This window comes from Alternaria alternata, assembly GCF_001642055.1.
Source record: "Alternaria alternata strain SRC1lrK2f unplaced genomic scaffold CC77scaffold_9, whole genome shotgun sequence".
Lineage (NCBI taxonomy): Eukaryota > Fungi > Ascomycota > Dothideomycetes > Pleosporales > Pleosporaceae > Alternaria > Alternaria alternata.
In genome coordinates this window covers 973,355-999,851 of record NW_017306198.1, presented here as the reverse complement: position 1 = coordinate 999,851, position 26,497 = coordinate 973,355, and the positions used below count along the sequence as shown (strand labels likewise).

The 26,497-nt window shown below is 51.9% G+C and overlaps 13 protein-coding genes across 13 annotated transcripts; 7 read left to right on the top strand and 6 right to left on the bottom strand.

The window, feature by feature from the left end:
• The first annotated feature begins 205 nt into the window (after positions 1 to 205).
• CC77DRAFT_1049889 (hypothetical protein) lies at positions 206 to 3,693 on the top strand. The gene is made up of 3 exons (XM_018527593.1): positions 206 to 1,045; positions 1,091 to 2,072; positions 2,120 to 3,693. The coding sequence occupies exons 1-3, from the start codon at positions 417 to 419 to the stop codon at positions 3,617 to 3,619; spliced, it is 3,111 nt and encodes a 1,036-aa protein (XP_018386761.1). The 5' UTR covers positions 206 to 416; the 3' UTR covers positions 3,620 to 3,693.
• Positions 3,694 to 3,942: 249 nt separating this feature from the next.
• CC77DRAFT_1061024 (hypothetical protein) lies at positions 3,943 to 6,358 on the top strand (the record flags this gene model as incomplete). Its single annotated transcript, XM_018528382.1, has 6 exons — positions 3,943 to 3,969; positions 4,063 to 5,493; positions 5,541 to 5,669; positions 5,718 to 5,936; positions 5,989 to 6,105; positions 6,158 to 6,358. The coding sequence occupies 6 exons, from the start codon at positions 3,943 to 3,945 to the stop codon at positions 6,356 to 6,358; spliced, it is 2,124 nt and encodes a 707-aa protein (XP_018386760.1).
• Positions 6,359 to 6,998: 640 nt separating this feature from the next.
• Positions 6,999 to 8,878, top strand: CC77DRAFT_1030930 (FAD-linked oxidase-like protein; the record flags this gene model as incomplete). Its single annotated transcript, XM_018526621.1, has 4 exons — positions 6,999 to 7,351; positions 7,402 to 8,459; positions 8,521 to 8,658; positions 8,718 to 8,878. 4 exons carry the CDS (start codon positions 6,999 to 7,001, stop codon positions 8,876 to 8,878), a joined length of 1,710 nt encoding a protein of 569 aa, XP_018386759.1.
• A 625-nt stretch (positions 8,879 to 9,503) lies between these two features.
• Positions 9,504 to 10,460, bottom strand: CC77DRAFT_868861 (hypothetical protein). Its single transcript, XM_018533486.1, has one exon. It carries the CDS (start codon positions 10,072 to 10,074, stop codon positions 9,595 to 9,597), a length of 480 nt encoding a protein of 159 aa, XP_018386758.1. The 5' UTR covers positions 10,075 to 10,460; the 3' UTR covers positions 9,504 to 9,594.
• CC77DRAFT_1008499 (ArfGap-domain-containing protein) lies at positions 10,318 to 12,565 on the top strand (the record flags this gene model as incomplete). The annotated part of the gene is made up of 4 exons (XM_018523537.1): positions 10,318 to 10,432; positions 10,489 to 10,505; positions 10,596 to 10,706; positions 10,760 to 12,565. 4 exons carry the CDS (start codon positions 10,318 to 10,320, stop codon positions 12,563 to 12,565), a joined length of 2,049 nt encoding a protein of 682 aa, XP_018386757.1.
• Positions 12,566 to 12,900: 335 nt separating this feature from the next.
• On the top strand, positions 12,901 to 14,227 carry CC77DRAFT_1020126 (DnaJ-domain-containing protein). Its single transcript, XM_018524983.1, has 4 exons — positions 12,901 to 13,228; positions 13,278 to 13,295; positions 13,349 to 13,409; positions 13,466 to 14,227. The coding sequence occupies exons 1-4, from the start codon at positions 13,225 to 13,227 to the stop codon at positions 14,082 to 14,084; spliced, it is 702 nt and encodes a 233-aa protein (XP_018386756.1). The 5' UTR covers positions 12,901 to 13,224; the 3' UTR covers positions 14,085 to 14,227.
• CC77DRAFT_1040325 (hypothetical protein) lies at positions 14,228 to 15,785 on the bottom strand. Its single transcript, XM_018527200.1, has one exon. It carries the CDS (start codon positions 15,323 to 15,325, stop codon positions 14,606 to 14,608), a length of 720 nt encoding a protein of 239 aa, XP_018386755.1. The 5' UTR covers positions 15,326 to 15,785; the 3' UTR covers positions 14,228 to 14,605.
• Positions 15,786 to 16,464: 679 nt separating this feature from the next.
• On the bottom strand, positions 16,465 to 17,778 carry CC77DRAFT_1061020 (hypothetical protein; the record flags this gene model as incomplete). The annotated part of the gene is made up of 1 exon (XM_018528381.1): positions 16,465 to 17,778. The coding sequence occupies one exon, from the start codon at positions 17,776 to 17,778 to the stop codon at positions 16,465 to 16,467; it is 1,314 nt and encodes a 437-aa protein (XP_018386754.1).
• A 26-nt stretch (positions 17,779 to 17,804) lies between these two features.
• CC77DRAFT_934137 (prenylated rab acceptor 1) lies at positions 17,805 to 18,335 on the bottom strand (the record flags this gene model as incomplete). Its single annotated transcript, XM_018534366.1, has 1 exon — positions 17,805 to 18,335. One exon carries the CDS (start codon positions 18,333 to 18,335, stop codon positions 17,805 to 17,807), a length of 531 nt encoding a protein of 176 aa, XP_018386753.1.
• Positions 18,336 to 18,657: 322 nt separating this feature from the next.
• Positions 18,658 to 20,552, top strand: CC77DRAFT_1020123 (hypothetical protein). The gene is made up of 3 exons (XM_018524982.1): positions 18,658 to 19,115; positions 19,236 to 20,107; positions 20,157 to 20,552. Exons 1-3 carry the CDS (start codon positions 19,043 to 19,045, stop codon positions 20,385 to 20,387), a joined length of 1,176 nt encoding a protein of 391 aa, XP_018386752.1. The 5' UTR covers positions 18,658 to 19,042; the 3' UTR covers positions 20,388 to 20,552.
• Positions 20,553 to 20,867: 315 nt separating this feature from the next.
• Positions 20,868 to 22,667, bottom strand: CC77DRAFT_868963 (hypothetical protein). The gene has a single exon (XM_018533487.1). It carries the CDS (start codon positions 22,505 to 22,507, stop codon positions 21,347 to 21,349), a length of 1,161 nt encoding a protein of 386 aa, XP_018386751.1. The 5' UTR covers positions 22,508 to 22,667; the 3' UTR covers positions 20,868 to 21,346.
• Positions 22,668 to 23,159: 492 nt separating this feature from the next.
• Positions 23,160 to 24,241, top strand: CC77DRAFT_868309 (Fcf1-domain-containing protein). Its single transcript, XM_018533485.1, has 4 exons — positions 23,160 to 23,406; positions 23,453 to 23,471; positions 23,528 to 23,599; positions 23,656 to 24,241. Exons 1-4 carry the CDS (start codon positions 23,355 to 23,357, stop codon positions 24,101 to 24,103), a joined length of 591 nt encoding a protein of 196 aa, XP_018386750.1. The 5' UTR covers positions 23,160 to 23,354; the 3' UTR covers positions 24,104 to 24,241.
• Positions 24,242 to 24,568: 327 nt separating this feature from the next.
• Positions 24,569 to 26,135, bottom strand: CC77DRAFT_934843 (HlyIII-domain-containing protein; the record flags this gene model as incomplete). Its single annotated transcript, XM_018534399.1, has 2 exons — positions 24,569 to 25,903; positions 25,953 to 26,135. 2 exons carry the CDS (start codon positions 26,133 to 26,135, stop codon positions 24,569 to 24,571), a joined length of 1,518 nt encoding a protein of 505 aa, XP_018386749.1.
• Between the last annotated feature and the right edge of the window lie 362 nt (positions 26,136 to 26,497).

The window sequence follows — 26,497 nt, the reverse complement described above, 5'->3', positions numbered from 1 at the left end:
AATGAGCCGGTCGGTCTGCCAGTGAATCGTAAAGAACCAGGCGAGAGTGGATATGGTGTAGTACGGCTGGGCAGCGGGGTCTGGGGATGGATTCGTGGAGAAGGAGGCAGCCAAATACAGAAGCTGCCTTGTTGATCTGGCAGGGGCCCCCGCTCGCGCCCGGACCATCCAACCCCCGATGCACGCTTCCACATGCAACACGCGCCGTCAATTGCCGTCACGTTTTCTAGTTCATGTCACCAGAGGGGCAGATGGTCGGTTCCCTTGGCTTTCACCATGTGTGACCGGATGGCTTTCCTGATGGGTCAAAGTCGCGTTGTGTACGGCCATATAGTGGGGCTACAACGACTGTATCAGACGAGAAGAACGTAGAGCAGAGGTTCGTGAGAGTACCATCAACTTTCAACTCATCCATCATGGCTTCAGGTCAACACCCAGCAAGCGTTCCGGACTGGAACAATCTTGACATCCTTCACAAGAATACGCTGCCTGCACGCGCATACTTCCACAACTACAAGTCCGAGGCTGACGCACTTGGTTCCGATGTGAACAAGTCTACGACACATAGCCTCTCCGGCACGTGGAAGTTCCAGCATTCATTTTCACCCTTTGAAGCTCCTGAAGGCTTTGAGTCGACTTCGTTCGACACATCGTCATGGAGCGACATTGCTGTACCAGGCATGTGGCAGTTACAGGGATTCGGCAAAGGCCCCCAGTATACGAACGTCATTTATCACATCCCAGTCGATCCTCCAAACGTTCCTTTTACTGAGAACGAGACTGGATCGTACATACGTAAGTTTGAGGTTCCGAAACAACTCCAGGACGGTCAACTTCGACTCAGGTTTGAGGGCGTTGATGCTGCTTTCCATGTATGGGTAAACGGAAAGGAAGTCGGATATTCTCAGGGCAGCAGAAACCCAGATGAGTTCGATATTACCTCGGTTGTTGATCTTAATGCCGAGAACACCCTGGCCGTCAGAGTGTATCAACATTGCGACGGAACTTATATTGAAGATCAAGACCAGTGGTGGCTGAGTGGCATGTAAGTAAAGTCTGTTTAAGACAAATCATAAACTCACAACTACAGATTTCGTGACGTCTTCTTGGTGGGTTTCCCCAAGGCGTCGCGCATCGAAAATGTCTTTGCTCAGACGATCTTGGATTCATCCTACACCGACGCGGAACTGAAGATCAAGGTCAGCGCGACCGGATCTGGCAAGCTCACAGCGAAACTCCTGGATGAGAAGAAGCAAGAAATTGCTTCGTCAGATGCAGACATCAAGAGTGATGGCGTAACTGAACTCAGCATCCAAGTAAAGGACCCTCTAAAGTGGACTGCTGAATCGCCCAACCTGTACCACCTCGTGGTCTCTACCGGTGATCAAGTTATCGCCCAGCGTATCGGCTTCAGACAAGTTGAGATGAAAGACGGCTTAATCAAAGTCAATGGTAAGAGAGTCGTTTTCCGCGGGGTCAACCGTCACGAACACCACCCCACTTTTGGTCGTGCTGTGCCATATGAATTCATGAAAGAAGACCTTCTGATCATGAAGCGTCACAACATCAACGCCATCCGCACCTCCCATCAACTCAACGACCCACGACTATACGATCTTGCAGACGAGATGGGCTTTTGGGTGATTGACGAAGCTGATTTAGAGTGCCACGGCTTTGAAAGTATCGCCGATGCTGCTTTGTCAAAAGAAGAGCGCAACCTTCCTTTCCGTGAGCGCCAGCTTCTGACTAGGTCAAAGGCCGCGGAATGGACAACCGACAACCCAGCCTGGACGCATGCGTACGTGGACCGTGCAGAAGCACTCATCAAGAGAGATCAGATGCATCCGTCTGTCATCATATGGAGTCTCGGCAATGAAGCTTTCATGGGACGTAACTTCGTGGCCATGTACGAGCACATCAAAAAGTACGACGACAGCCGGCCTATTCACTACGAAGCAGACATCTACGCGGATACTATGGACATGTACTCCAGGATGTATCCCCCAATCGACGAGATTATCAAGTTCGGTGAAGACAAGAGCAAGAAGAAGCCATTGGTTCTTTGCGAATATGTAAGGTATACTCCGTCGAACTCCAGTGCTATGACTGACTATATTAGATCCACGCCATGGGTAACGGTCCTGGTAATATCGAGGAATACATCGACGCTTTCTACAAATACCCAACCCTTCAGGGAGGTTTCGCATGGGAGTGGGCGAATCACGGTCTTCTTACCAAGGACAAGCAAACTGGTGAGGAGTTCTATGCCTACGGCGGTGATTTTGGTGAAGAAGTTCACGATGCAACATTCGTTATGGACGGTCTTGTCAACTCCGACCATTCCCCCAATGCAGGCTTGATCGAGTACAAAAAAGCTATCGAACCTGTGCAGCTTCTGGAATCGACCGATTCAAAGGCTACGTTCATTAACCGGTACGACTTCATCACACTCAATCACTTGAGCTGCCAGTACACATCAACTTCCGCATCTGGAAGTGGAAGTGTATCAGGGAGCCTAGAGGTTCCTTCTGGTATCTCACCTGGTCAGACCTTTGATGTACAGCTTCCAAAGATTGAAGGTTCAGGAGAGGAGACCCTGCTCAGCATCTCGTTTCAACTGAAGGAGGCTACGTCATATCTCAAGGCAGGTTTCGAGATCGCGACAGCACAGATATCCATCACACCAGCAACGCCATTGAAGCGACCTCAGTCATCGGGCAAGCAAATCACTGTTGAGAAACCATCCAGGAACACCCTCAAGATCACGGCGGATCAAGCCATTTGGGAGTTCAACACTCTTCATGGTAGCCTCACATCCTGGATACAAGGTTCTACCGAGCTTCTCTCCAAGGCACCAGAAATTGACATCTTCCGCGCACCTACCGACAACGATATCCCACAAGACGGTTGGGATTGGAAAGACAAGCAACTGCATCACGCGAAACCATTGACTCGCAAGGTCGAATGGTCACAGTCTGACTCAGAGACCCTCAAGGTTACCGTGCATCAACGTGTCGCACCTCCAGTTCTCTCTTGGTCTGTCGACTGCGTTCTTACGTACACTTTCAGCGCCAACAATACTCTGTCTGTCCATGTTGTCGGTACACCAAAGGGTGAGAACCTACCTCGGACCCTTCCACGCATCGGTCTCGTTATGGAGCTTCCTAAGCAATTCCAACGAGTCGAATGGTTTGGCCGCGGCTTCGGCGAGACCTACCGCGATAGCAAGCTCTCACAACCTGTGGGCAAGTACACAGCATCCAGCGTCGACGAACTCTGGGTCGATTACGAGGTGCCTCAAGAATCATCAAACCATACAGACACCCGTTATCTCAGCCTCACAAACGGTAGCGGCGCAGGACTGCTCGCTCAGTTTGCGGACCAGAAGAGTGAACAAAGGAAGCTGTTTGACTTTCAAGTCAGTCATTACAGGATGAAGGATGTTGCGGCCGCGGATCATCCGCATGAACTGAGGAAGAAGAAGAGGGAGGAGGTTGTGCTTAGGTTAGACGCGGAACATCATGGACTGGGCAGCGGAAGCTGCGGACCGAGGACGCTGGATGAGTACAGTCTACTGTGTCAACCTTTTGAATTCGATGTCGTGTTGCAGGCTCCATAGGTATCGGTATTGTCGTATGAGGCATAGACTTATTGAGGGAACACCTTACAAAGGGTACGAGATGAATCTACGACTGTGTTTGCGACGCATCTGAGATCTCGAGTGTTGCCTTCTTAATCTCGCTCTGAATTTCACAAAAAAAAAATTGCGACCTTGCAGGTTGATGGAAACAAGACGCGTTGCCCTGGCGAGCGTTTGTCTTCTCTCTTTCCCTCAACTCCGCCGCAGTCGCGACTGCCACATGTTCAGTCCACCCCACTATTTATAGGTTCACACTGCATTTGCCACCAGTTTCACCTTATAACCTCTCCAAAGCTGACAACATGGCGAGTGGAATGAAGAAGCGACGGGTAAGTGCCGATGGGACTGCATCAGCCTGTCGCAAACGGATAGCCGCGAAGACGCAGCTACAACTACATCGCGATAGAGCTGATGACTTACAGAGTTCGCAATCTCCAGCTCGCGGTACAGCTACGAAACGCGCGCGCGTGCCCTCCGCCAGCACCTCGCACCGCGTCCAACACGCCGAGCGTGATGTCCAGTCACGCGCTGGATCGGTCCAGGTTACATATACGACCCAGAACCATGATCGATCGACCAGCCTGCCCACCGGAGAAGACTGGTTGTTTCGCGTCAAGGTCATCTCGTCTGCAACAGACCTTGATAATGAGTTGTTCAAAAGCGCAGTACAGGGGCTAGTCCGGATTTGCTTCCCTGAAGGCATTCTAGATCAGCTTGGGTCACAAATCCTGGAGCAGCACATGCGAGAAGAGATGGCTCCAGAAGATAACATACGAAAGATGACAGAGATCTTCCATACTGAGATGACACGGCGTGTAGCATCGCTGCTTGCTGAGCACCTTGACACGGTTACTAAGGTCGAAACGATGGTGCAAGCTACAATAGTAGCAAGTGCAAGGCTGCATGAGAGTGGCCTCGGAGGTGATATTCTGGGACATATGATTGCGAGTCTACTCCAACTTAAAGCAAAAGCTTCAGAAAACCCGACGGATTGGTTGAATAAAATTGGGGATCTACAAGAAGCGGTCGGTAGGGATGAAGATATGGGCAACATTAACGTTTCCGATGTTGAGTCTCCAACATCTGAGAAAAAGAGAAAGCGCGGGAGACGAACTAAGAAGACAAAGCGTAGGCGCACTCCGGTGAAAGATGATACCCCCAAAAACGCTAACATGGACTTCTATTCAGCAGCACTTCCGACTGAACGGCGCGTCTCGACAAACAAGGACAAAAAGATCTCTTCCAAGTGGCAGTGGAACGTTGATGGGACACAGCTCGCGGATGACGATGTGGCTGATGCTTTTCCACGCACAAGCAGTCTGTTTGCCTATCATGCATTGCCTATCGCTAAACGAAAACTTGGGTCGCAAGCGTCAAGGAAAGAGCTTCGGTGTGAGATGCAGTCCTTACTCGATGTTATGCCTCCGGATGAGTTTGAGAAGTGGGTGGAGAGCTTACAGAAGCTTCTCAGCGGCGACCGTGAGATGCTAACGCGACAAGATGTTGCTGCTTCGAGCGTTGACCGGCAACTCTCTCGTGCCACACCAGCGCCAGTCGACTTGCGTATGAAGGCTAGAATCGATAAGAAAACGAAACCAGGTGAATCTGGTAGATTGAGAGGGCGCGCAATCCATGTTGAGAACGACTATGAGGAGGCTTTCGTCAAATGCGAGACCGCCGAAGGATCAGTCAAAGTAGGAGAGAACTCCCAGATCAACCACATCGCAGAAGCAACGAAGGCCTTTCGTCATCTGTCTACGGAAGAATGTGAGCTCGACAGGCCACTCCCCAGAGTAGAGGTAGCAGAAAGGCAGAGAGTTCAGGATCTACAGAGCAGTGGGAACATTGACAGTGTACGTCAGTGCCACATCAGTCCAATTCTAGTGCTAAGTATTCTTAGACCTTCGGTATGCCAGTACTGAGCCTGCTATGGGGATCGGACAGCCTGACCGCAACCGAATGTATGAACGATTCCACCAGAATCACGCAAACGATCATGAGTAATCTCAAACATCGCATTTCAGCAGAGGTAGATTGCCGCCATCCAATTGTCGTAATTACAGCTAACCCACCGCAGCGTATCGTTGTGAGTGGTTTAGGAGGCATGAACAAGACTCGCACAACGTCCGAGCTCGAAAATGCCATCGCTCATGCCTTCCCCAAACCTGGACAACACTATGGCTTCATGAGAATCAAGAAGGATATCGAATCGGCACTCATTCCGTGGGTCATCGCGGAGCCGAGTGCCTTCCCTGAACTGAAGGCTATGCCCTTCGTTTTCGCTCACTCTGTTCCAGTATGGTTTCCTATAAGCTTCACTAGCTATAGAAACTAACTCAACCATATAGTCTGTTCCAGCTGTCCTTAACATACTCTTCGGCTCCTGGTCCTCTGTGGCCAGACTGAGTGGATCTGAGATGTGGGAGAGCATCTTACAAGCTCTCCAGACGCGAAGTATTTGTGAAGTGGGTGTTTCTTTCTGAGTCGGTAAGCAGAGCGGCACTGACGTGGAACTAGGCATCAGTTGGAGCCGCCAACATCGACTGCTTGCAGATTGATAGTCTTTGCAACAGAACCAGACTTCCAGAGATGACACGACGTGCTTTACTCGAACGCGTCCTTCGCCGCTTAGCCTTCTCACATAGAGACAAGTTTCCAGAGCTAAAGGCCACGCCTGTCGTGACGACGTGGGAAAGGAAGACAGGATTGACGTGGTGAAAATCAGGCAGTGCCACCTATGTCGTGTCCCGAAAGTATAGCATTATAGTGCCCAGAATGGTACGAGTGGTCCTTCATCGAATCCTATCGACTGCCAGCAGCATTACGAACGTTGAGCATTGTTGATCGATTGTACCATGCAGGTGGCGGATCGCTGGTCGGTTGGTGCGTTAACCCGGCCGGTCTTCCTCCAGTCTGCAACGAACCTGTCCATGAACCATTCCACAAATTGTCTACCACGACTATCCTGAAAATCAGACAAGTAAAACCCGAAGACTTTCACTATTGCAACCAATACGTGCATGTAGCACTCTGTATGCGCAAGGCACGGACTGTGCGAACGCACTCGTTATCATTCCCTATATTACTCTCATTACACACATCGTAGAACACGTACCGGTCTTCAAGGCTTCAGAGTGCTATTGAGAGGAGTAGCGGCAGGATTAGGGCCGAAACGTTGGAGAAGTGTAGATGTGGGGTCCTTCTCCGCAATGTGGGGAAAGACGCCTTCACACATGTAACTAGCGTCGGCACCCATGTATTCACCGAACCGAAGAGGTCTGTTCCTGCAGAATATATTAACGGCTTGTCATAGAGATACGTCTCGCCTTCTCGCAACACACATCTGACATCGTTTACAATGACACCATTACCAGCTTACATCAATCCGGAGTACCAATCAACACATTACAACCTGTTCAAGGACTCTGTAACCGTTCCGCTAAAGTCGGTACTACCGCCTGGTATTGACAGAGACGCATTCGATACAGCGATCAAGAGATATAAAAGTATTGTTGGCGATGCGCAGGTATACCAAGGTGATGCCTTGACAGAGTATATCGACCCGTATGAGTTGCATGAGGCGGAGGGGACGCGTAGAATGCCCAGCGCAGCCGTCCGACCCAAGAATGTAGAGGAATTGAGAGAAGTGCTGAAGATCTCGAATGAATTCGCCATACCAGTGTGGACATTTTCAAGAGGCAAAAACCTTGGGTTAGCAGACTCCTTCACACATCTCAGTCGATCGTCTGACAATCGGATAGATATGGTGGACCAGCTCCCCGCGTGACTGGCTCTATAGCTCTCGATCTTCATCGCATGGACAAAATCATCGAAGTAAGCGCTGAATATGCTTACGCTGTCGTCGAACCTGGGGTTACCTTTACCGAACTCTACGATTACTGCGTTAAGAACAAGCTCAATGTTTGGCCTTCGGTACCATCCTTGGGATGGGGTTCCGTTGTCGGGAACACGCTTGATCGAGGTACAGGCTTCACGCCCACAGCAACACATCATCAGCATATTTGTGGGGTCGAAGCTATGCTGGCGAATGGTGAACTCGTACGAACAGGACAATTCGCCGTTTCCAACTCACCATCTGCGCATCTCTCAAAGTTCACATTTGGACCTAGCATCGAGGGCTTGTTCCTACAGTCCAACCTTGGTATCGTAACTAAACTCGGCATCTGGCTTACACCCGCACCCCAAGCCTTCATGTCCTGCTCATTTGACATGCCTGACTTCGACGACGTGGAGACGATTGTCGACGTATTTGGGCCACTGCGACGTGACGGCCTGCTTCCAAACACAGTCTACGTATCGAACGTAACGGAGTGGCTAGGCATGATGGGTCCACGAGAAGACTTTTGGCCGCATAATACTTCAATACCAGACTGGAGAGTGAAAGAGCTGCAGAAGCAGTTCGACCTGGGCTACTGGAACGCCAAGTTTGGTTTATATGGCGCGAGAGATGTTGTGCAAGCGCATTTCGATCAGTTGAAGAAGATCATCGAGAAGAAGGCGCCGAAAGGTCGGTTGATGGGTAAGATATTCTCTGCGCCGGATGGAGAGACGTTGGATCCTGCATCCGTTCCCGAAATGGATGGTGGCTTCTTCGTTGGTATACCGACTCTCTGGTCGCTTCCCATGGTGAAGTTCCGCCTACCCAAGTCTGGGGGCGGTATCGGCGCGCATTACGACTACAGTCCCATCATTCCTTCCAAAGGCAAGGAGATCCTGAGCTGGGTCAAGACGGCGAAGAAGATCTGCGAAGCTGACAACTTTGATTTGTTCTGCGACTTCTTCATGCACGAGCGACACGGTAAGTCCTTACTTTCAAATGGTAGATGACGACACATACTGACGTTAATGTATGTATATAGTCATCTTCGTCAACATGTTTACCTTTGACAAGACAAACGCGACGCATCGGAAAGCCGTACAGAACATCTTTGACAACTTGTTTGAGGCGGGAAAGAAAAGAGGATACAGCAAGTATCGTAGCCATGTGAACACCATGGGTAAGCATTGGTTTTCTCGGGGCATGACTGCCTGTCTACAGCCACTAATTTTGATTCAGATCGGGTCGCTTCGCTGTACGATTTCAATGACCATGCGTATCGAAGATTTGTTGAGACGATCAAAGACGCTGTTGATCCTAATGGTATACTGTCGCCAGGAAAGCAAGGTATTTGGCCAAAGCGATTCCGAGATGATGAGGTTTCGAAGGCGCATCTATGAGCTGGGGTGTCCCTGACACTTGAGCTGCAAGCGCAGCAACGTGCTTATGTATTATTGAATGCATTGACCGAAGTGAGGTAGCTGGCTTGATCTCTCGTTCTGCATCCTTGTTTCTGTGATGATGCCTTGAGCTCGAGCTACTACCTCTCATGGCCTCAACATACTGCACTGGCACCTGTACGAACCATAGGCAACGTGCTGTGGACACACGGGGACTCGGATCGACACGACAGCAGTACACACCGGCTTGTAAGCTGGAGAAAGATGTATGTCCAATTATAGTCCTACACATCCACGAGATGTTCATGGGTAGGGTGGAGAAGACACGGCTCTGCTAAAAACCAATTTCAGTCTCCCACAGAGAGAAAAGTTGCTTCCAGGCCATAGAGAGCTGAACCCGGGAGCAGGCAATAGTGGGGTAGTAGCATACAACATGTACATGTGCGACGACTCGAAGAACGACAAACATTGATCGTTCTGCGTAGGAGCACGTGCCGCAACCTGTACATCGCGAGGTTGTTGGTGAGCAGCAGAGCGAGCTGGAGCTTGGGTTTTGATGAAAATTATCACGCTCGGACCCCTCTTTGTCAGCAGCGCTTGGCACCGCGCACCTGAAATTCTCGTCGCAGCTCGGGCACGCTTTCTCTTCCTTACACACAATCATAAAAATGGACGATTAATCAACGGCTATACTGAGCTCATCATCTCTATAGTTGTCATATTTGCGTCACTAGAGTAATACCTGGCACTTTTAGGCTTTTTGCTTCGATTTCTATGTTGCTTGAAGCCACCTGCGTGACCATACATACTAGCTTTTTTCGCTGTGTTCCAAGAAAAACATTGCTAGCTTGGACCTGAACTTGTGAGACGAGTTGTTTTCTCGGACTGTGAAGCAGCGACGACGCCGACGACGACGACTGCAACACCACCCAGCCGTTATGTGCCTTACGACCGGCTGGCCGACCGACCGGCAACGAAAGAAGATGGCTTCGGCCCTTCGAAAACCAGATCGGCAGCGTCTCTGAGTCGCGCCACTGAGCGCGCCTGCTGCTCATGCGCTGTCGTAAGCTGTCCCATCTCGATAGGCTGGCAGGACGACGATGGACTTTCGGGTGGAATGTTCGAAGCTCAGACAGGGGCATGGTGCCGTATATAGCCCAAAAACGCAGGGTTCTGGAGCTTCTGCGGGTTGCCATGTGTGTGAATGTGGAACGGATGCATTACTCGTCATCGCGTGTGTCAACTAAGGGCCGTACCAAGTCCCCTTTCTGTGCTCATGTTTTGCTTTGCTATGGAATTATTCTTTCTTGGGTAATCTTACATACGCGCCCTCTTGCCGTCTCTCAAGCCCCCTTTCCCCCCGCGTATTGCTCTCGTGCACGTTCTGCCGCGCCCCGATCTTCGACCTCCGCCCGAACCGCTTCCTCCTTCCAGACAAGATGGCGTCGGCCCTGAACAAGCGCCAGCAAGCGCGTAATGAGCGTACGTTACAGGAACTCATCAAGACAGTTCCAGGCAACGGAACTTGTGCCGACTGCGGTGCGCGGAATCCAGGTAAGTTGTGCAGGCGCATGCTGTCCGGGAGGCCCAATGCTAACCACATCACACAGGATGGGCGAGCTGGAGTGTAAGTCTCCCCATACAACAACGCGAAGCTATATACCTCTTAAACCCTATTGTCCGTCGACCGCCAACACAATACTGACGTTTGCTGTAGCTCGGCATCTTTCTGTGCATGCGATGCGCAGCCCTGCATCGCAAGCTGGGGACGCACATCTCCAAGGTCAAGTCTCTGAGTATGGATAAGTGGGACAATGCGCAAGTAGACGTAAGAACCGTCAGACTTCTGCGGCTCAAGTCCGGATGCTAATGCCTGGTTAGAATATGAAGCGCATTGGTAACCTCGAATCGAATAAGACATACAATCCGCGCAACGTCAAGCCCTCCATACCCATCGACATCGACGAGGTAGACAGTGCTATGGAGAGATACATACGGGCAAAATACGAGCAGAGAATATACTTGGACGCTTCGCGGCCGGGCACGCGACAGAACACGGGCAGTACGAGTTCTGAGGACCGACCACCGCCCTTACCACCCAAGCCGACTGGTCGCTTTGGCTTTGGGCTACGAAAGGCGGCGACATCACCGCGGAATCTGACGCCTCCACTGTCCCCAGGTCTAAGTGGCTTCAGTCAACAAGACCAATCACCTCCACGCATCAACAAGCCTTCCAGGGTCTTCGGTTCCAACATACATACTTCGGGCGATGGCATGGATTCCAAGCTGGCGCAGCTTCGGGACATGGGCTTCCCGGACGACAAGCGCAATTCTACGGTACTGAAGGGACTGAATGGTAACTTGGACAGGGCAGTCGAGGCTTTAATCAGGTTGGGCGAACAGGACCCTGGCAGGTCGAGAGGAAGCACTCCGACACCAGCTTCGCAACCGATGTCCAATGGCATTTCATTCGATAATCTGAACAGCGCACCTGCTACGACATCGTCTACGAACCCTTTCGACGCGCTAGATGCGCCTACTCAGCCTCAGCAGCAGCCACAACTTGCTCCGCTTCAAACCCAGCAGACCTCCTATGGGGGGCCGGCAGCACAGCAGGCCTACTCGTCCAACTCCTATAACCCATTCCTGCAACAATCCTCCCAAAGATATGTTCAGCAACAGGCCCCTCAGCAACAATCGCAGCAAAACTACGGCTATCAGCAAAACCCTTGGAATCAACAACAGCAAAACCTAGAACAATCCTTTCAGGGTATGCAAATTTCAAACCCACAGCCTCCACAACCTCTGTTCCCGAATCGAACAGGAGGAGCTGAATCCCAACCTTCATCCTTCCCTCAAACGAACCCCTACAACCAATCCTTCACTCCACCGCCGATGCCGCAAATACCTGAACAATACAGTGCTTTCTTTGCACCGCAACAGCCGCAGTACCAATCCATGTCCGACCCCTCAAGTCCCGGGAACCCCTTCTTGAGATCTTCGCAAAGCCAAATGTTTACCCCGACCAATCTTGCAAGCTCAAATCCATTCGGGCAGTCAACATTCCAGCAGCAACAGCAGTCTCAACCGCAGTCTGCTCACCCACAGTCGGCTCCACCACAGCAGCAAATGCCTAATCCTTGGTCGCAGCAGCAGCAGTCATCTCAATCACAGATAGCTTCTTCGCAGCAGCAGATGCCTAATCCTTGGTCACAACAACAGCAACAACAGCAGCAGTACAGCCAGGCTTCAACTCCTCAGACGGCGAATCCTTGGCAACCCCAACAATCGACCTATCAAACACAGGATCCAACTCAAAACTACCAAGCTCAGCAACAAAGTTTCCAGAACCAGCAGCAGCTATATCAACAACAAAGCTCTAATCCCTTCGACAAGAACGCTTCAATCCTCTCGCTGTACAATCAACCTCAACAGACTACCCAGCAAGCGCCACAGCAACAAGCTCAACCCACAGCTGTGCAAGCTTCAACTCCTGTTGCGCAAGCACCCGGGCGCTCAAATCCGTTTGGTGGTATGTCTGGTGCGCCACAAGGGCAAGCACTATCCGCTGCACAAACACCTGGCATTAGGCATGTCAGCAACGAGAGCGTGGACTTTGCGGGTTTGATGGGTGGACGGCACTCGCCTGACGCTTTCTCGGGCTTGAGTGCGAGCTTCAGGCGGTAGACGGGCAGAACCCCAACGCATAATATTTTGAGATGTGCGCAACTGGCTAAAGCAATTCTTCTTTGTTGATACATTTGGTTTGTAAGGAAGTGTGGTATTGGATATCAGAAAGAAGAGTAGGTAGTGGTAGTAAGACCGACGAGAGTGTAGGTAAGGTTTGCTGTATGATACCTAGCAAGGAGGTGCGCTGCATCACCTTTACATTAATTATTATCTCATTCTACACCTTTACGAACTGAAATCTGCACTGGCTCAAACCTAAGCAAGTCGACTTGTATGCTCTGCTTTCACTCGTTGCAAGAGTTGGCTCAATTTTCTTACTGCGTATGTACTTTCAATCTATCCGACGTCTGGACCCGGGGCATTACAATCCAGAACTTGGCGACAAGCCATGTATGGCTGTCGAAATTCAAATGTTTTGGGGCACACAGATAAGCTGTGTTCACGTGCAAACGTGAAGCCACTGTGGCTAGACCTCTCGCGTCTACGTCATTGCTCTGAGCCGCGTACCTGACCCTGAACCACCCACCACTCTTCGTATCAACCTGCCTCCTCACTTGTCCAAATCTTGCTTCTTGATTTAGTCACCTACTCAGTCCTCAATTCGACCATAATAGCTCTTCAAGCAACATATCAAGCCTTCCAGATCAGCCAGCACCATGGGTGAGATACATAGCAGCCTGGTAATCTAACTTCAACTAACTTCGAGCAGCTCCTCCAGCAGACTATTGTAGGCGCGCATAGCTTCGCGGCCCTTGGTTCCAAGCTCATACAATACCACAGACAAGGTTCTAGAAGTTGACTCAAAGGCGACTCAGCAACAAATCCGTGATGCCTACAAGAAGTGCACCTCACCCCTCCTTACAAACTTCTTTGCACAAACCCTAAAATACTCCACAGGGCAGCGCTAAAACACCACCCCGATCGTGTTCCATCTGATTCTCCTGAGCGCGCGAGTCGTACGAAGCGCTTCCAGCAAATCAACGACGCCTACTACACGTTATCGGACCCCACGCGACGCCGCGACTATGACGCTGCACGTACCTACAATAGCTTCACAGGCAGCACCGCAACACCAGACGAGGAGTTTGACGAGGAAATTCCCAACAATGCAGGCGCAGGCGCAGGTTTTGCCCAAGGCTTCCCGTGGTCCGCATTCGGCTTCGGCAGCGCTCCAGCCGGCAACACAGAAGAATCGCACAACCGCTTCTCTGAAGAGCAGTTTGGCGGTATCTTTGAGGAGATGTTACGGGAAGAGGGCATGGCAGATCAGGATGCGCATCCTACGGGCAAGTTCTGGAGTATTGTGGGTGGTCTGAGTGGAGGCGCCATGGGTTTTATTGTAGCAAACTTCCCTGGCATGGTCGCTGGCGCTGTTGCTGGAAACAGGCTAGGAGCCGTAAGAGATACAAAGGGGAAGAGTGTTTATGCGGTTTTCCAGGAGATGCCGCAGGCAGACAAGGCGAGGTTGCTGAGCGGGCTCGCGGCTAAGGTTTTTGCTAATGTCGTGTCTGGTTGATGGGGCATCAAGAAAAGGGGAGGCATGAAGCGATGGGTTTACATGGGCTGTATGACTGACGATATCCTTGAGAGTTTCTTTGGTAACTTTTCACCTTTTGCTTAAAACGAGAACTATTTATGACACATAAACTTCGTGTTGTCACTGATTCTCATGCTTATAAAGTGAATAGAGACCTATGAAGAAAGTATGTTTGTATCTGCATCTGAACGCCATGTAGGTCTAAGCCTACGCAAAGGAGGGATATCTCTAATAAATAACATGAAAGGCCCAAGATAAAAAGAGGAGAAAGCGTGGTGGGAATGCCAACACACGCTTCTCCTCATGCTGTCGTAACGTCGTGCCACAACAAAACAAAAATGCCGCCTTTTACCAGGTGTGACAACCAAGATCCCACCTCTTCCTCATCTCCTCATGTCACCAATCATTCCTACTCCCTGTGAGATTCCCCACGACCCTCGTGATAGTAAAGATATTCTCAACCGTTCCTAGAAGAAAGAGGCGTCAGCCTCCCTTCCGCTTTACATGAACTTGCTTGCCATACTCGCCAAGTTAGCCAGCCCACCGATTCCGCCTGCTACACTCTGCATGTCGATATTGCCAAGTCCCGCCATCATGCCTCCGCCACCATTACTCGGGCCGCTTCGGCTGCTTTCCATGCCATATCCCTGACTACCATAGTAGCCGCCACTGGCACCTCCACTGCTGCTGTGGTGACCGGAGCCCGAGTACCCGCCTCTTGCTCCCTGTCCACCCATCTCGGGTAGGTTGACACCGAACTGGCGAGCAAGTTTATGGAGGACACCGCCAGAGACGAGCGGCATGATGACCATGAAGAAGACTTTGTAGGGATGGCGTTGAGCGTAGCGCCAGATTTCTCGGAGAAAATGTTGTAGTTTTTTGTAGAGGTGTTGCATGTACGAGTCGCGGGGTGAGCGCTTGTACCGCGATGTTGAGCTGTGGTGGCGCGATGATGAAGAGTAGGACGAGGAAGCGTAGCCGGGGCGGTAGGATGATGAGCGTCGTGAGGGCGAGCCCGTGGAAAAGGGGTTCCAACTGCTACCCATGGTGTTTGTTTGTGTGGCGTCGGAAGATGATATGAGTAGAGTTGGTTTTGGGAGGAGTGAGGCTGTAAGTGGTATTGACGATCCCCTGGGGTTGTTTGTTGATCGCGATGTATGTGCGCGAACGACAGATGTCGGGATGCGATGGTGTAATGTGTACTTGGACGCCCAGCGCATTCAGCGCAAAGTACGTTGATATGGTATTTGCGTGTGGATGAGGTTTGTCGACAACAATGACTATGACTGTGAGTCTTGTGCCAGCGCAACGACGTCCAGGGTCTAGAAGAGCTGTCGCAACAAAAGTCCGGTGAAGGGAGTGGGTCTCTTGGGCTTCAATCGCCTCCTCTTCGCCTCATTTACAGAGGTTTTCCCTGCTTCCTTGCCCTGCGTTGCCTGATGACGCCCTACCAATCAACTAGATCGGAGCGCGCAACCCAACTCTCAAACTGCTATGACAACACTGGCCACCGTGCGCGAAACAGAATATAGAAATGACTAGTAGGGAACACGTCAACGGGTAGAAAGACCACAAAATATGGCACGGTTGGGGAATGCGGCGGGCTTGCTGGTGAAGGAAGGAACTTTGGCCAGCTTAAAGATGTGCGCGAACTTGTGGAGCTGAGAGGAGTGATCGTCGCAGCTACCAGACCGCTCTTTGGTGGTTGGGCGGACTGCGTAGCCCTGCAGGTACCGCCACCTCGATTTATGCCGACCCAGATGGCACTTGTGCAGTGCACGATGATGTGCGTGAACCATGAAAATCACGTAGGTTATTCGTCTTTACGCGAGAAGGATGCTACGCAAATGGACGTTGAATTTCTTACATCAATATCGATTGATATCTGATACTGCTCCGAGATTCTTGACATGGTTGCGGACAGAATTCTCCTTGTGCAACGGTCGTTTGTGCGCGCACCCCTGTGGCATAAGTGCCTGCAAGACCGTTGGAAATGTTCGAGACCCAGATGCAGCTGCAAGATGCAGATGCAGCACACGCAATATGGCATTCAACAAAACGTGCTAAGGTCTGGATTAAGTCGGCCGACCCGTTCCTGCATACCCTTTTTCCCCGGTCGAGCCACGTTTGACGGATTGAGAGTCAGATCGAATGACTGTTATCGAACAACACACATCAGTGGAGAAAACAATACATATATGTATCAGTACAACAGAATAACCAAGGGTCCACCACATACGTGGCCGTCTTTTACGCCCTGTATCTCATGCAATGTCTACGAAAGCAATAATCGATTGGATCACAATTACCAAAATCAAGAGCAAGGGATATCTGTCATGATCGATTAGAGCACGATGCTTTATCCTTTCTTCCTACTTTTACCACTCTTCCGCCGTCTTTCTCCATGTCCACCGCCACTGGCTCTCGTAGCTTCCTGAGCTTGAACTGGAATAGCAGAACTTGATGCTGAAGGTGACAAAGCTGGGTCCGACTGGCCAACATGACTGGCCGCCACAGGTGCTGCTCGCTGAAGCGTCACTGACGCAGGAGCGGGAACAGGAACACGTCGCGGGACCGATGTATAGCTGGCCTCAGATACACCCGAACTCACTCTCCGTGTATACTGTGGTTGAGGCGAAGCTGTTGAGGAAGAAGACGCCGGACTGAAAGTATGGTACTGATAAGGCTCCACAGGAAACGGCACAAGTCCAGCAGACTGGATGGAAGACGATCTTGTGCGTGTGCCTTGTGGAAGATCAGCCTCGTAAGCAGCTTGCCGAGAGGATATAGAACGACCTTGCCGTGGAGGGGTAGCCGGGCGGTAATCATACTCGGATTCTGGAAAGGCGCCCAACATGTCCCGAGAGAAACTGGCATGCGAAAGCGGGGGAGTATGATGACTAGTATCAGATGCGGAACGGGACGCGGGACTTAAAGGCTCCCGTTCACGATCCAGGTTACCCTGGTAGGCATTGATGGGTGCATACATAGGCTGCCCGTCCGGGCCAGGTATAACGAAGCCTGGTGGCGATGCACGACTATCTGTAGTGGATGTACGTTTGTGACTGCTAGACTTCTCCTTCTTCGACTTTGACCCGAAGATGGAACTCCGCTGCTGGTTCTTCTTCGACCTGGAGGAACTGCCGTGCTTGCTAGTCGTATCAACGCTGATCATACTTGCGGCATCGTGTGAAGAAGTATTGCTTGGTCGAGACTGGGGTTCAGGGCGAACTGCGGTCGATCTTGGGCCATAAAGTCTTGAGTGATACGCGTCTAGCTCCTCTGGGCTCAACGATACGTCTGTATTTCCTGCCGCTCTTGCTATCCGAATTTTATCGAGTACTCGTCGGAAAAGTACTTCTTCGTGTTCAGCGGAATTGACATTGTTGCCCATATCGTCAAGATAACCATCCTGATGGTCTGGCCGATATGCTGCCTCACCCAAAGCCGATGTCCTTCGCTCCCATGCTCTAATATCCATATCATTAAAGTATAGTTCATCTGGATTGATGCTCTTGCCATTTAAGGCCGGTTGGAACGCCTGACTTAATTCAACGCCACCCTTCTCGTCTTCACTATCCAATTCTTGAAACCTATGAACGTCGTCTTGCACTCCCTCGTAATATCTCCCCACACCCGACGAGCCCCCTGGTGGTCTTCCCCATGGGGGCATAGCGTAAGGAGTTCGCGGCCGACCACCTAGACCGCCTCCTCGGAAAAAGCTGACTCGATGGGCTTGTCCATGAATGCAGCATGGCCCACAACTGTGACACCAGTTGCGCCAATCAGCCAGAGAACTGTAGTAAAGGGCGAGGCCCAGAGTCCAAGAGGAATTGCAATGACGAAAAGCGTAGTGTACAGCTGAGAGGTAGTGGCACGCCAGCTACCGAGCTGGAGATCATTTCCCTCTAGTTTGCCGATTCCGAACATGCCACCAACTACGAGGCAGATGACGAAGAGAAGCATCAAGTTGGTGAGCAGACTGTAGATGCTGAGCATGACGAAAACAGCGGCATAGTTGCTCGAAAAGTAGCCCAAGTTGTAGTTGACCCTGCTCTGTACCTCGCTAAAGTTGGCGGGCTTAGAAACACGCTTGAAGTCGAAGAACTCGGAGATGGGTCGCAGATTGGCGAACCGAGAGGAGACGGAAGTGTTGCGCAGACCGTCGAAACGTCCACCGAGGTTCATCCTGGATGTCAGGGCATCGATGGGAATGCTGAAGCGCGACATGACGGATGGTGTGTTGGCTGTGGGTTGAGGGGCGGGTGATGCTTGCTGGCGTTGGTCGGGGGTAATGAGGGTCTGCTGTTGTTCTTCAAGATCTTTGGGGGAAGTCATGGTCAGTTCAGGCGCTGATAGTGGTGAAGAGATCGAGGGAAGGCTGGAGATGTGTCCTCTTGCCAGGAATGAGGTTGTAGTGTTTATAGTGGATGGCTGCCTTACGTTGGGGGAAAGATTCGCGAGAGAGTGAATAAGCTGACGCGGCTGAAGTGAGCGTAGGTGAAATGGAAGTGGTGTGGGAGGAGAGGGTTGCGTGTCGCTGTCCGTATTGGAACTTTTGTTGGCCCTTGCCGCGAATCCCGTAGTTCAGGGTCGTGCCTGCCCATACAACACAGCCACAGAGCGCTCAAACCGTCAGCCCTGATCCCCTTAGCCGAATCTCACATGCAAGTCCTGGAGAGGCCACATTTTTTGTTTCGAACTCGGCAGCTTGGGGTGAAAGCGGATAGCAAGAGCACCGGGAAAGGCTTCACTTTATCTCTTGAGCCTGCTACCATTGTGTCTCATTTGTAGCGGTCAGACCGATCGGGCCACGTTCCGTCTCTACAGCGGGCTCACGGCACTAGAACATCTGGCTGCACAGGCCTGCAGCCTCCCTATCACTTTGCTCCAAGACCCGCCAACTTTCCAGGCAACCTCCCGGATCAACCCCAGCCATGAGATCTCACGCGTTGCTCGCATTGGTCTTGTGCCTCTTTGCAGCATTCGCCGCTGCCTGGACCAAAGAGGGTGCGTAGCTTCTCCTGTCGTGTCTCGTCTTCCATTGCATGCTTGCGGCCACATATGCGCCTTCCCCACATGCCTTTCCCCAGCTCCAGCTACGAGCTACTTGCTGACAGCTTCCGGCAGACCACGAAATCTTCCGTATCCGTGACGAAGTGGCCAAAGCAGACGGCGCCAATGTCACCTTCTACGATCTCCTCGGTGTCAAGCCCAGCGCCTCCCAAGACCAATTGACCCAAGCCCTCCGCAAGAAGTCGCGCGAACTTCACCCGGACAAGGCCCGCAAGGTCTTTGTTGCCAACTATGCTAAGAAGAACAACAAGAAGAAGCCAACCAACAAGGAAATTGAGGCACACTTGAAGAAAGTCACCGCCGCCTACCAGCGTCTTTCCGTCGTTGGAAAGATGCTCAAGGGCGCCGAGCGCGAGCGCTACGACCACTTCCTGAGGAACGGCTTCCCAGCATGGAGGGGCTCTGGCTACTACTATGAGCGCTTCCGTCCTGGCCTTGGCTCAGTCATTGTCGGTCTACTCGCTGTGTTCGGTGGAGGCTTCCACTACTTCGCTCTGTTGATGTCATGGAAGCGTCGCAGGGAGTTTGCTGAGAGGTACATTCGCCAGGCACGCAAGACTGCCTGGGGTGATGAGAGTGGTCTTCAGGGCATCCCTGGAGTCGACGATACCGCCGCACCTGTCAACGCCGAACAGTTCGAGAAGGATTCTGCCGAGGATACACCAGAGGAGCTAGCCCCACGCAACCGTCGCGAGAGGCGCGCTATGGAGAAGGACGCTCGCAAGCCAAAGAAGGCGCAAGCTGTGAAAAAGGCCCGCGCCGATGGCATCAGCACCCCCGTTGAGGCAGAGGTCATCTCTGGTCCTCAAGGAGCCAAGAAGCGCATCGTCGCTGAGAACGGCAAAGTCTTGGTCGTTGATTCCGTTGGTAATGTTTTCTTGGAAATTGAGAACGAGGATGGTATGAAGGGTGAATACTTGGTCGACGTACGTACATTCAACTCTTCGAGACATTCAATAAGCTAATAGCATACAGCCTGATGAGGAGCCTAAGCCTACTATCTACGACACCCTCCTGTTCAAGCTGCCCAAGTTTGCTTACAACCAGTCAGTCGGACGTGTCCTTGGAAAGAAAGAGATGATTGACGCTCCATTGCTTGAGACCTCTAATCTAACCGAGGAGGAGGCCGCCATCCAGAATGCCACCGCGCCCAACCTTAACGGCGAGGCAAGGAAACGCAAGGCCATGGCCAAGAAGGCAAGGTAACTGCTTGCGTGCGACATAGCATATGCTGTAATGTTACAAAAGTTTAGCATCTATGTTTGGTTGTTGGTAGACAAAAAGGGTACTGGACTATGCATGTGCGTGTAAGATACAGAGATAGACTACAATATGAGCCACGCAATGCGAAGAGCTTTGAGCACTCGCACCAAATGCCCTGTGTCGCCGAGATCTTTTCTACTCGTCATGAGTGCATCTGCAAACCAACCGCAGGCCTACATGCTAATCAAAGAAGCATTAGTGTGCGGAGTACATAGCTCCAGCGCTACCAGCACCGACTGTAGTACACGCCGCTTCCAAGTTTCCTGCCACCACTTTCACCAAGTTCGAAGGAACAACAAGTCCGCAACTCGCTCTTTGACAACGGTTCATTATGGGACTAGTATGTAAATCTACAGGCAGTACCTCGAGCTCAAACGACCCTGCGATGCGCACACATGCTAAACGTACAAGAACAGAAACTCCCCCCACTCTTTTCAAACGCCGACTAAACGCCAACATGATTAACGAGCATCCATGGATACTTCCCTACGATCATAAGAGAAACGTGACAACAATAGTAATAAGAACGCTTGAAGATGGCAGACTCGGACAGTCCCCCCAAACCCGAAGCCGGTACCACAGTCAGAGCAAGTGACGAAAAAGCAACCTGCATGAGATGGTATCACAAGCCAAGCAGTGAACCCGAAAGCAAGGAGACCCGCACGCATGCATGCAAGCAAAACATAAACAAGAACCTCTTTCTCTTTTTCACTTCCTCTTTCCTCGCCTGCTCACACACGGTAATAATCTTCTATCATGGACAAAGTGCTTGCAGACACTGCTCTAGCGCGTTCCACCTCCGACGCATACGCGAACCGGTATACGCCAAACGGACTCTTCTTGAGCGTACTACTTCCCACGCTCACAGTACGCTGTTTTGCAGGCTGCTGTTCGAGATCCAACTAGAATCGTTCTCTTGATCCGTTGCCGTGGTTCTCGAACAGATCGTCTAGATAACCACTGGGAGTCCGGCCGCCAGGGACATTTGTGCCGCCAGGTACATTCAGCGACAACTGGCTTACGGCGTGGCCGTCTTGACCGTAGATGCTTCTCGTATTACCGGGTTGGCCGAGAGTTGCAACGCTGTTACGGTTGTATACAGATAAGCCGTCTCGTGATGGTGGCGCGCGAGCATATCCCCCGCGTGACGGTGGCAGTGATGGCGATTCCGGTGGTGACATACCGGATCTTGCGCTAAATCGGTTTCCTGGGGTGGAGAGGGAGAGCGCTGAAAGATTATTGGGGTTCTGGCCTCCGATGTGCATCTGTGGTGATCCAGCAGCAGGGGCTGCGTTACCAGATGCGTAGTATCCTGCAGGAAGATAGGTAGAAGATCGGGCCGCTACAGAATCCCGCAAACCGGCGGCGCCACCTGCAGTTGGAGAGAAGAACAAGGACGATGCCGATTTCTGTGCTGCAGGCGCACCAGCGAAAGCTTTCGACGACTTGCCAATGGGGGCGGCGTTTAGGTGATCCAGAGACATGGTCGAACTCGCTCCGACCACATTGTACATTCCCCGCTTCTTACCAGGCACTGCTGACATGGCCTTGATATCAGCCATGTTCTGAGCCATGGCCGCCCGCTTGACAGAACGATGCAACGACCACGCAACGAGACCGCGCCACGCCAACACCGCCGCACCGAAGAAGGCGAGAATGGCACCGACGCAGATGAAGACGGTTCCATCTGGAAGATCGGACTTTTGCATAAAGGCAGCACCGGCTGTGTCTGGGACTTTGACATCCGGGATACCGATACCGGCTAGTGTTGGCGCACCTACAAGATTGAACACACTCGTAGACCCTGTCTGGGCAGCCGTACTAGAGGGCGTATCTCCTGTTGTTGCGGCCTCGGTGGTCTCGGAGGTGGCGACTTGCGATGTGGTTGCAGCTTCTGAAGTCGCTGCTTGTGATGTCTCGGCGGCGGAGGTCTCGGCTGTGTTTGTCGCTGCGTCGCCTCCTGGTTGCGTGACAGTGGATAGGTCGGGTGCGTTCTCGATTTGAGCGAGTACGGTAGGAGCGACAACGAGCAGCAGGCCTGCGAGGCCCACAAAGGGTCGCATCGTGGGTTGTTGTGTATAGGTGTGTGCGGAGGTAGGGTCGCCGATGGGCAGTGTGCGGAAGGGGCCGAGTGGGTTCAGGAGATGGCGTGGTCAAGGCTCGCAGTCCAGCAGGCGTATTTCAAGACTCGATTGGTGAAGGAAAAGCAAGGAGAGGAAGACGCAATCGCAGGTGATATCGATAGGACAGAGAAGCGCCGAAACGAGTGACGGGGAACGAGAGGAAAGGCTGATGGTGGAGTGCAAGACGGGGTCAGGGTAACAAGGGGCGGAGTCGTGGACCCGCTGGCAATACGCGTAGTCTGAGCGCCCAGTTCGCGTGATGTCTGGCCGTATTCGATGTAGACTAGCGATAGGAATTTTATCGAAAGAGACAATAATTAGAAGCAGGTTGCTTTGCGCGATGATGGAACAATCCGCGTGCCAGGCCTGGAAGCAAACGGCTGTTGACGTCTGCACTGGTTGTCTGGCTCAGGGATGCAGGAAAAACATCGGTATGCAGGGCCAACGATGACAGATCCCAACCCAGGAACGTCGCTTCTATTCTGGGACCTGCGTGATTCGAGTGCTTAGGGCTTAGCGTCGAGCTCTTTTCCTCTGTCAAGCCCACCAATCGGCGCCTCGACCCTCCGACGGCCTCATTCTCTTGGCATCAAAAAGCTGCCGCCCTTATCGATAGCAAAAAGTGGTTTGCGAACAATCCACCAGCACCACACGACTGCGATCCTGACGACTGCGCGAGCCATTACTTTCACCCTCCAACGCTACATCGCTAGAAACGTAGCGAAACACAAGGAGCTTCATAGACGACTGAAGCTCGCCGACGAGGGTCCCAGGACCGCGTGCAACCATGGGTGTCGCGAAGAGAACGCGCAAGTTTGCGCAGACGAAGAGGATCGTTGGTATGTGTGGCGTCATGTCTAGATGAGCTTCTGTTAACACTATCAGGTCAACGAGATGCTCGACTGTATGCGACAACGCGCCCCACTGCTGTTTGCGACGTAAGAGCTGATCATACTGCAGTAAGAAGAATCAAATGGCTGGTGAGATAGAAGCAAAGAAGAAGGAGGATGAAAACAAGGCAAAGCGAGAAATGTATGTATCTCGGATTTCGATTCGAGTAAAGAGCAGGCACGACTGACACTTTACAGCCCACAAGTCTCCTCGGCCCTCTTCTTCCAAGCCAACACTGCCCTCGGCCCGCCCTACTCCGTCCTCGTGGACACCAACTTCCTCTCTCACACGGTGCACGCCAAGCTCGAACTCGACAAGGCCCTCATGGATCTTCTCTACGCCAAGGCCACTCCAATTATCACGACCTGCGTTATGGCTGAGCTCGAGAAACTCGGCCCAAAATACCGTATTGCGCTCAGGATCGCTCGCGACGAGAGATGGCAGCGCCTCAAGTGCGAACACAAGGGCACTTACGCCGATGATTGTATTGTGGACAGGGTCCAGAAACACAGAATCTACCTGGTCGCGACAAACGATAGGGATCTCAAGAGGCGCATAAGGAAGATTCCTGGTGTGCCGATTGTTAGCGTTGCAAAGGGCAAATACGTTATCGAGAGGTTGCCAGACGTGCCTGATAGCCATTAAGCTGGGGACAAGGATAATGCGAATAGGGCCAAAATGGGTTATATGCATAGCGAAAGGCGTTCAGGTCATACCAAGCAGTCGATGCTATCTCAACAAGTATTTCCACAATCATCGAAAGAAAGAATGAATCATCAGCTCACATGTGGTTTTACAAGCAATCCGGAACCTTTTGATGTTTAGGTTCATTTGCATGTACGACGAGTGAAAGCTTGGTATGAACAATTTAAAATGCAGGATCTCGCAGCTACAGACATTCTATATGAGCGTCAAACACAGCGCTCAGCACAGCTACCACCGGCCGAGCACTGGTTTTCTGTCCAGCAATCCATGACATCTACGAACCGGACGCCTGCCCAATGCGAAAGCACCCTACTCGCTCAACAATGCCGAACGCTCCAAACGAAGATGAAAAGTGATGAAGATGTAGAACAGTGAAGGATAAAGGTGTAGAAGAGAACAGCGCTCTCAGTACACGGAACAGCTTGTCTGGGCCCGAGTAAGAGCCTGCGTGAACATAGTCTGCATGGCCATGTAGTGGAAGATGATACCTCCCAGCACAGCAACATGCCAGATGTTGTGGGAGCAGCCTACGTAATCGAAGAAGCCAGGAAAGAAGCGTTCGGGCGTCTTGCTCGCATACAACAATGCACCGGTAACGTACACGAGCAAACTCTTAGTGACGGGCGCGTAGAAGTACTGTGCCCATGCGACGCCACGGGTATACGCGAGCTGGCCAAAGGGCAGGAAGCCAGTCAGGGCGAGGGAGCAGTAGAAGAGAACGCGGAGCCAGGCCATGTCCGCTCGATTGAAGGTCGGATGCCAGGGTAGAATAACGCCGCCAACGCCGAGAAGTGCTGTTATGCACATGTATGACCAGCGGGAGACGGGTTCGCAGTAGAATGCGGCGTATTCAGTCGTCATGATAGATGCGGCGACGAGTAAAGAGATACCAGTGTAATCTACACAGGCGAAGCGTTCAAGCAATGTTTGGTGTGATATGCTGTTCATCGTGTGCCAAATGGTCGAACAAGCCAGGCATTTGCATGCCGCAAAGAAGAAAACTGCCGCTATGAAGATGTCGGCCTTGGTCGACATGCTGAAGTTGGCACTCGAAGGGTAGAAGTAGAAGGCAATGGCAAGAACCATGATGAATCCGAGGAGATGTGTCCAGATATTGATTAGCTCGTTGTGGAGGCCGAAAATGGATCGAACGCAAGCCCACTTTCCTTCTTGAAAACGGTAGCCCTTGAGGATATGTGGGTTGACTCGCCATGGCTCTGGTAGATCCTCGTAGTGTATCAGGCCGTGTGCTTTGGCTCGCTCTAAGGCCCGTTGGACGGCGTGCTCAACTCGGAGTTCAATCGTTTCACGCGCGCGTCGTGCCTTGTCTAGACCACCGTCCACAACACCCTTTGCGATCTCGATTCCCTCGTCCATCTTTCTCCGACCTTCCTCATAGAATTCCTGTGCATAGGAACCGATCGATCCGTCTCTTATGGCGTATGCGCGCGTCTCAAACTCGGTCAGATAGTTGTCCATAAGCACTATTCCTTCCAAGACCTTCTCTCCTAGGGTCTCTTTCCGTTCCATCGCATCTTTGTAACGGCCCTCCAATGTCTCGACGAATACGGAAGCCTGTCGTCGTCCGGCCTCGATTGCGCCATCGGATATCTTCGAGCAGGATTCGCGAACGGCAAGCAGGGTGTTGTATGCGTATTCGACACCGGCGTCGTACTTGAGGTGGCCATAGTCTTCCAGGAAGTCCATCCGGCAATTGAGTTCGACCAAGAAGTTTCGAAGCTACATACTTGTTAGTACATGGTAAGCGCATACGTACTGATTTACTTACCAACAACTGGAAGTTCTCTGCTTCCTGCATGCAGGGTCGTGTATGCCATGAGTGACGTCTTTGGCGTTGCGCAGGTCTCTGGGGAGCGATTGTGCCGTAACCTCGGTACGTGGGTTGTATAGGCTCTTCTTGTGAAGCCATAACTGCTGTGCTTACCCCAACGCTCGAGTTCGAGCGCGGCATGCGGGGCATCGTTATATAAGTCTGGCGCGAAGCTGCGCGGGGCTGTTCGAGGCGTGGCGATCTCTCTCGTTCGACGTTCCAATCGATATCGGGCCCAAATTACGAGGGTGCAGCAAGGCGCGGGGAGGTAAGGCGATTGGCTGATATGCGCATGTGCACAGAACGTCTCTCTGGCTGGGTGACCGCCTCTGCTTGTGGTGTTGGGAAAGATAAATAGTGAGGATGTGGGTCTTTTTCTCCGCCTATCGGGGTGACTAGCAACGGGCGTGGTTGCCGAAAACGTCTTGGTTGGACGACACAGTCCTGATGGGGCGAACAACTAGAGGGAGCAATGTCTTCTTGTATTGTACAGAATGGGGTCG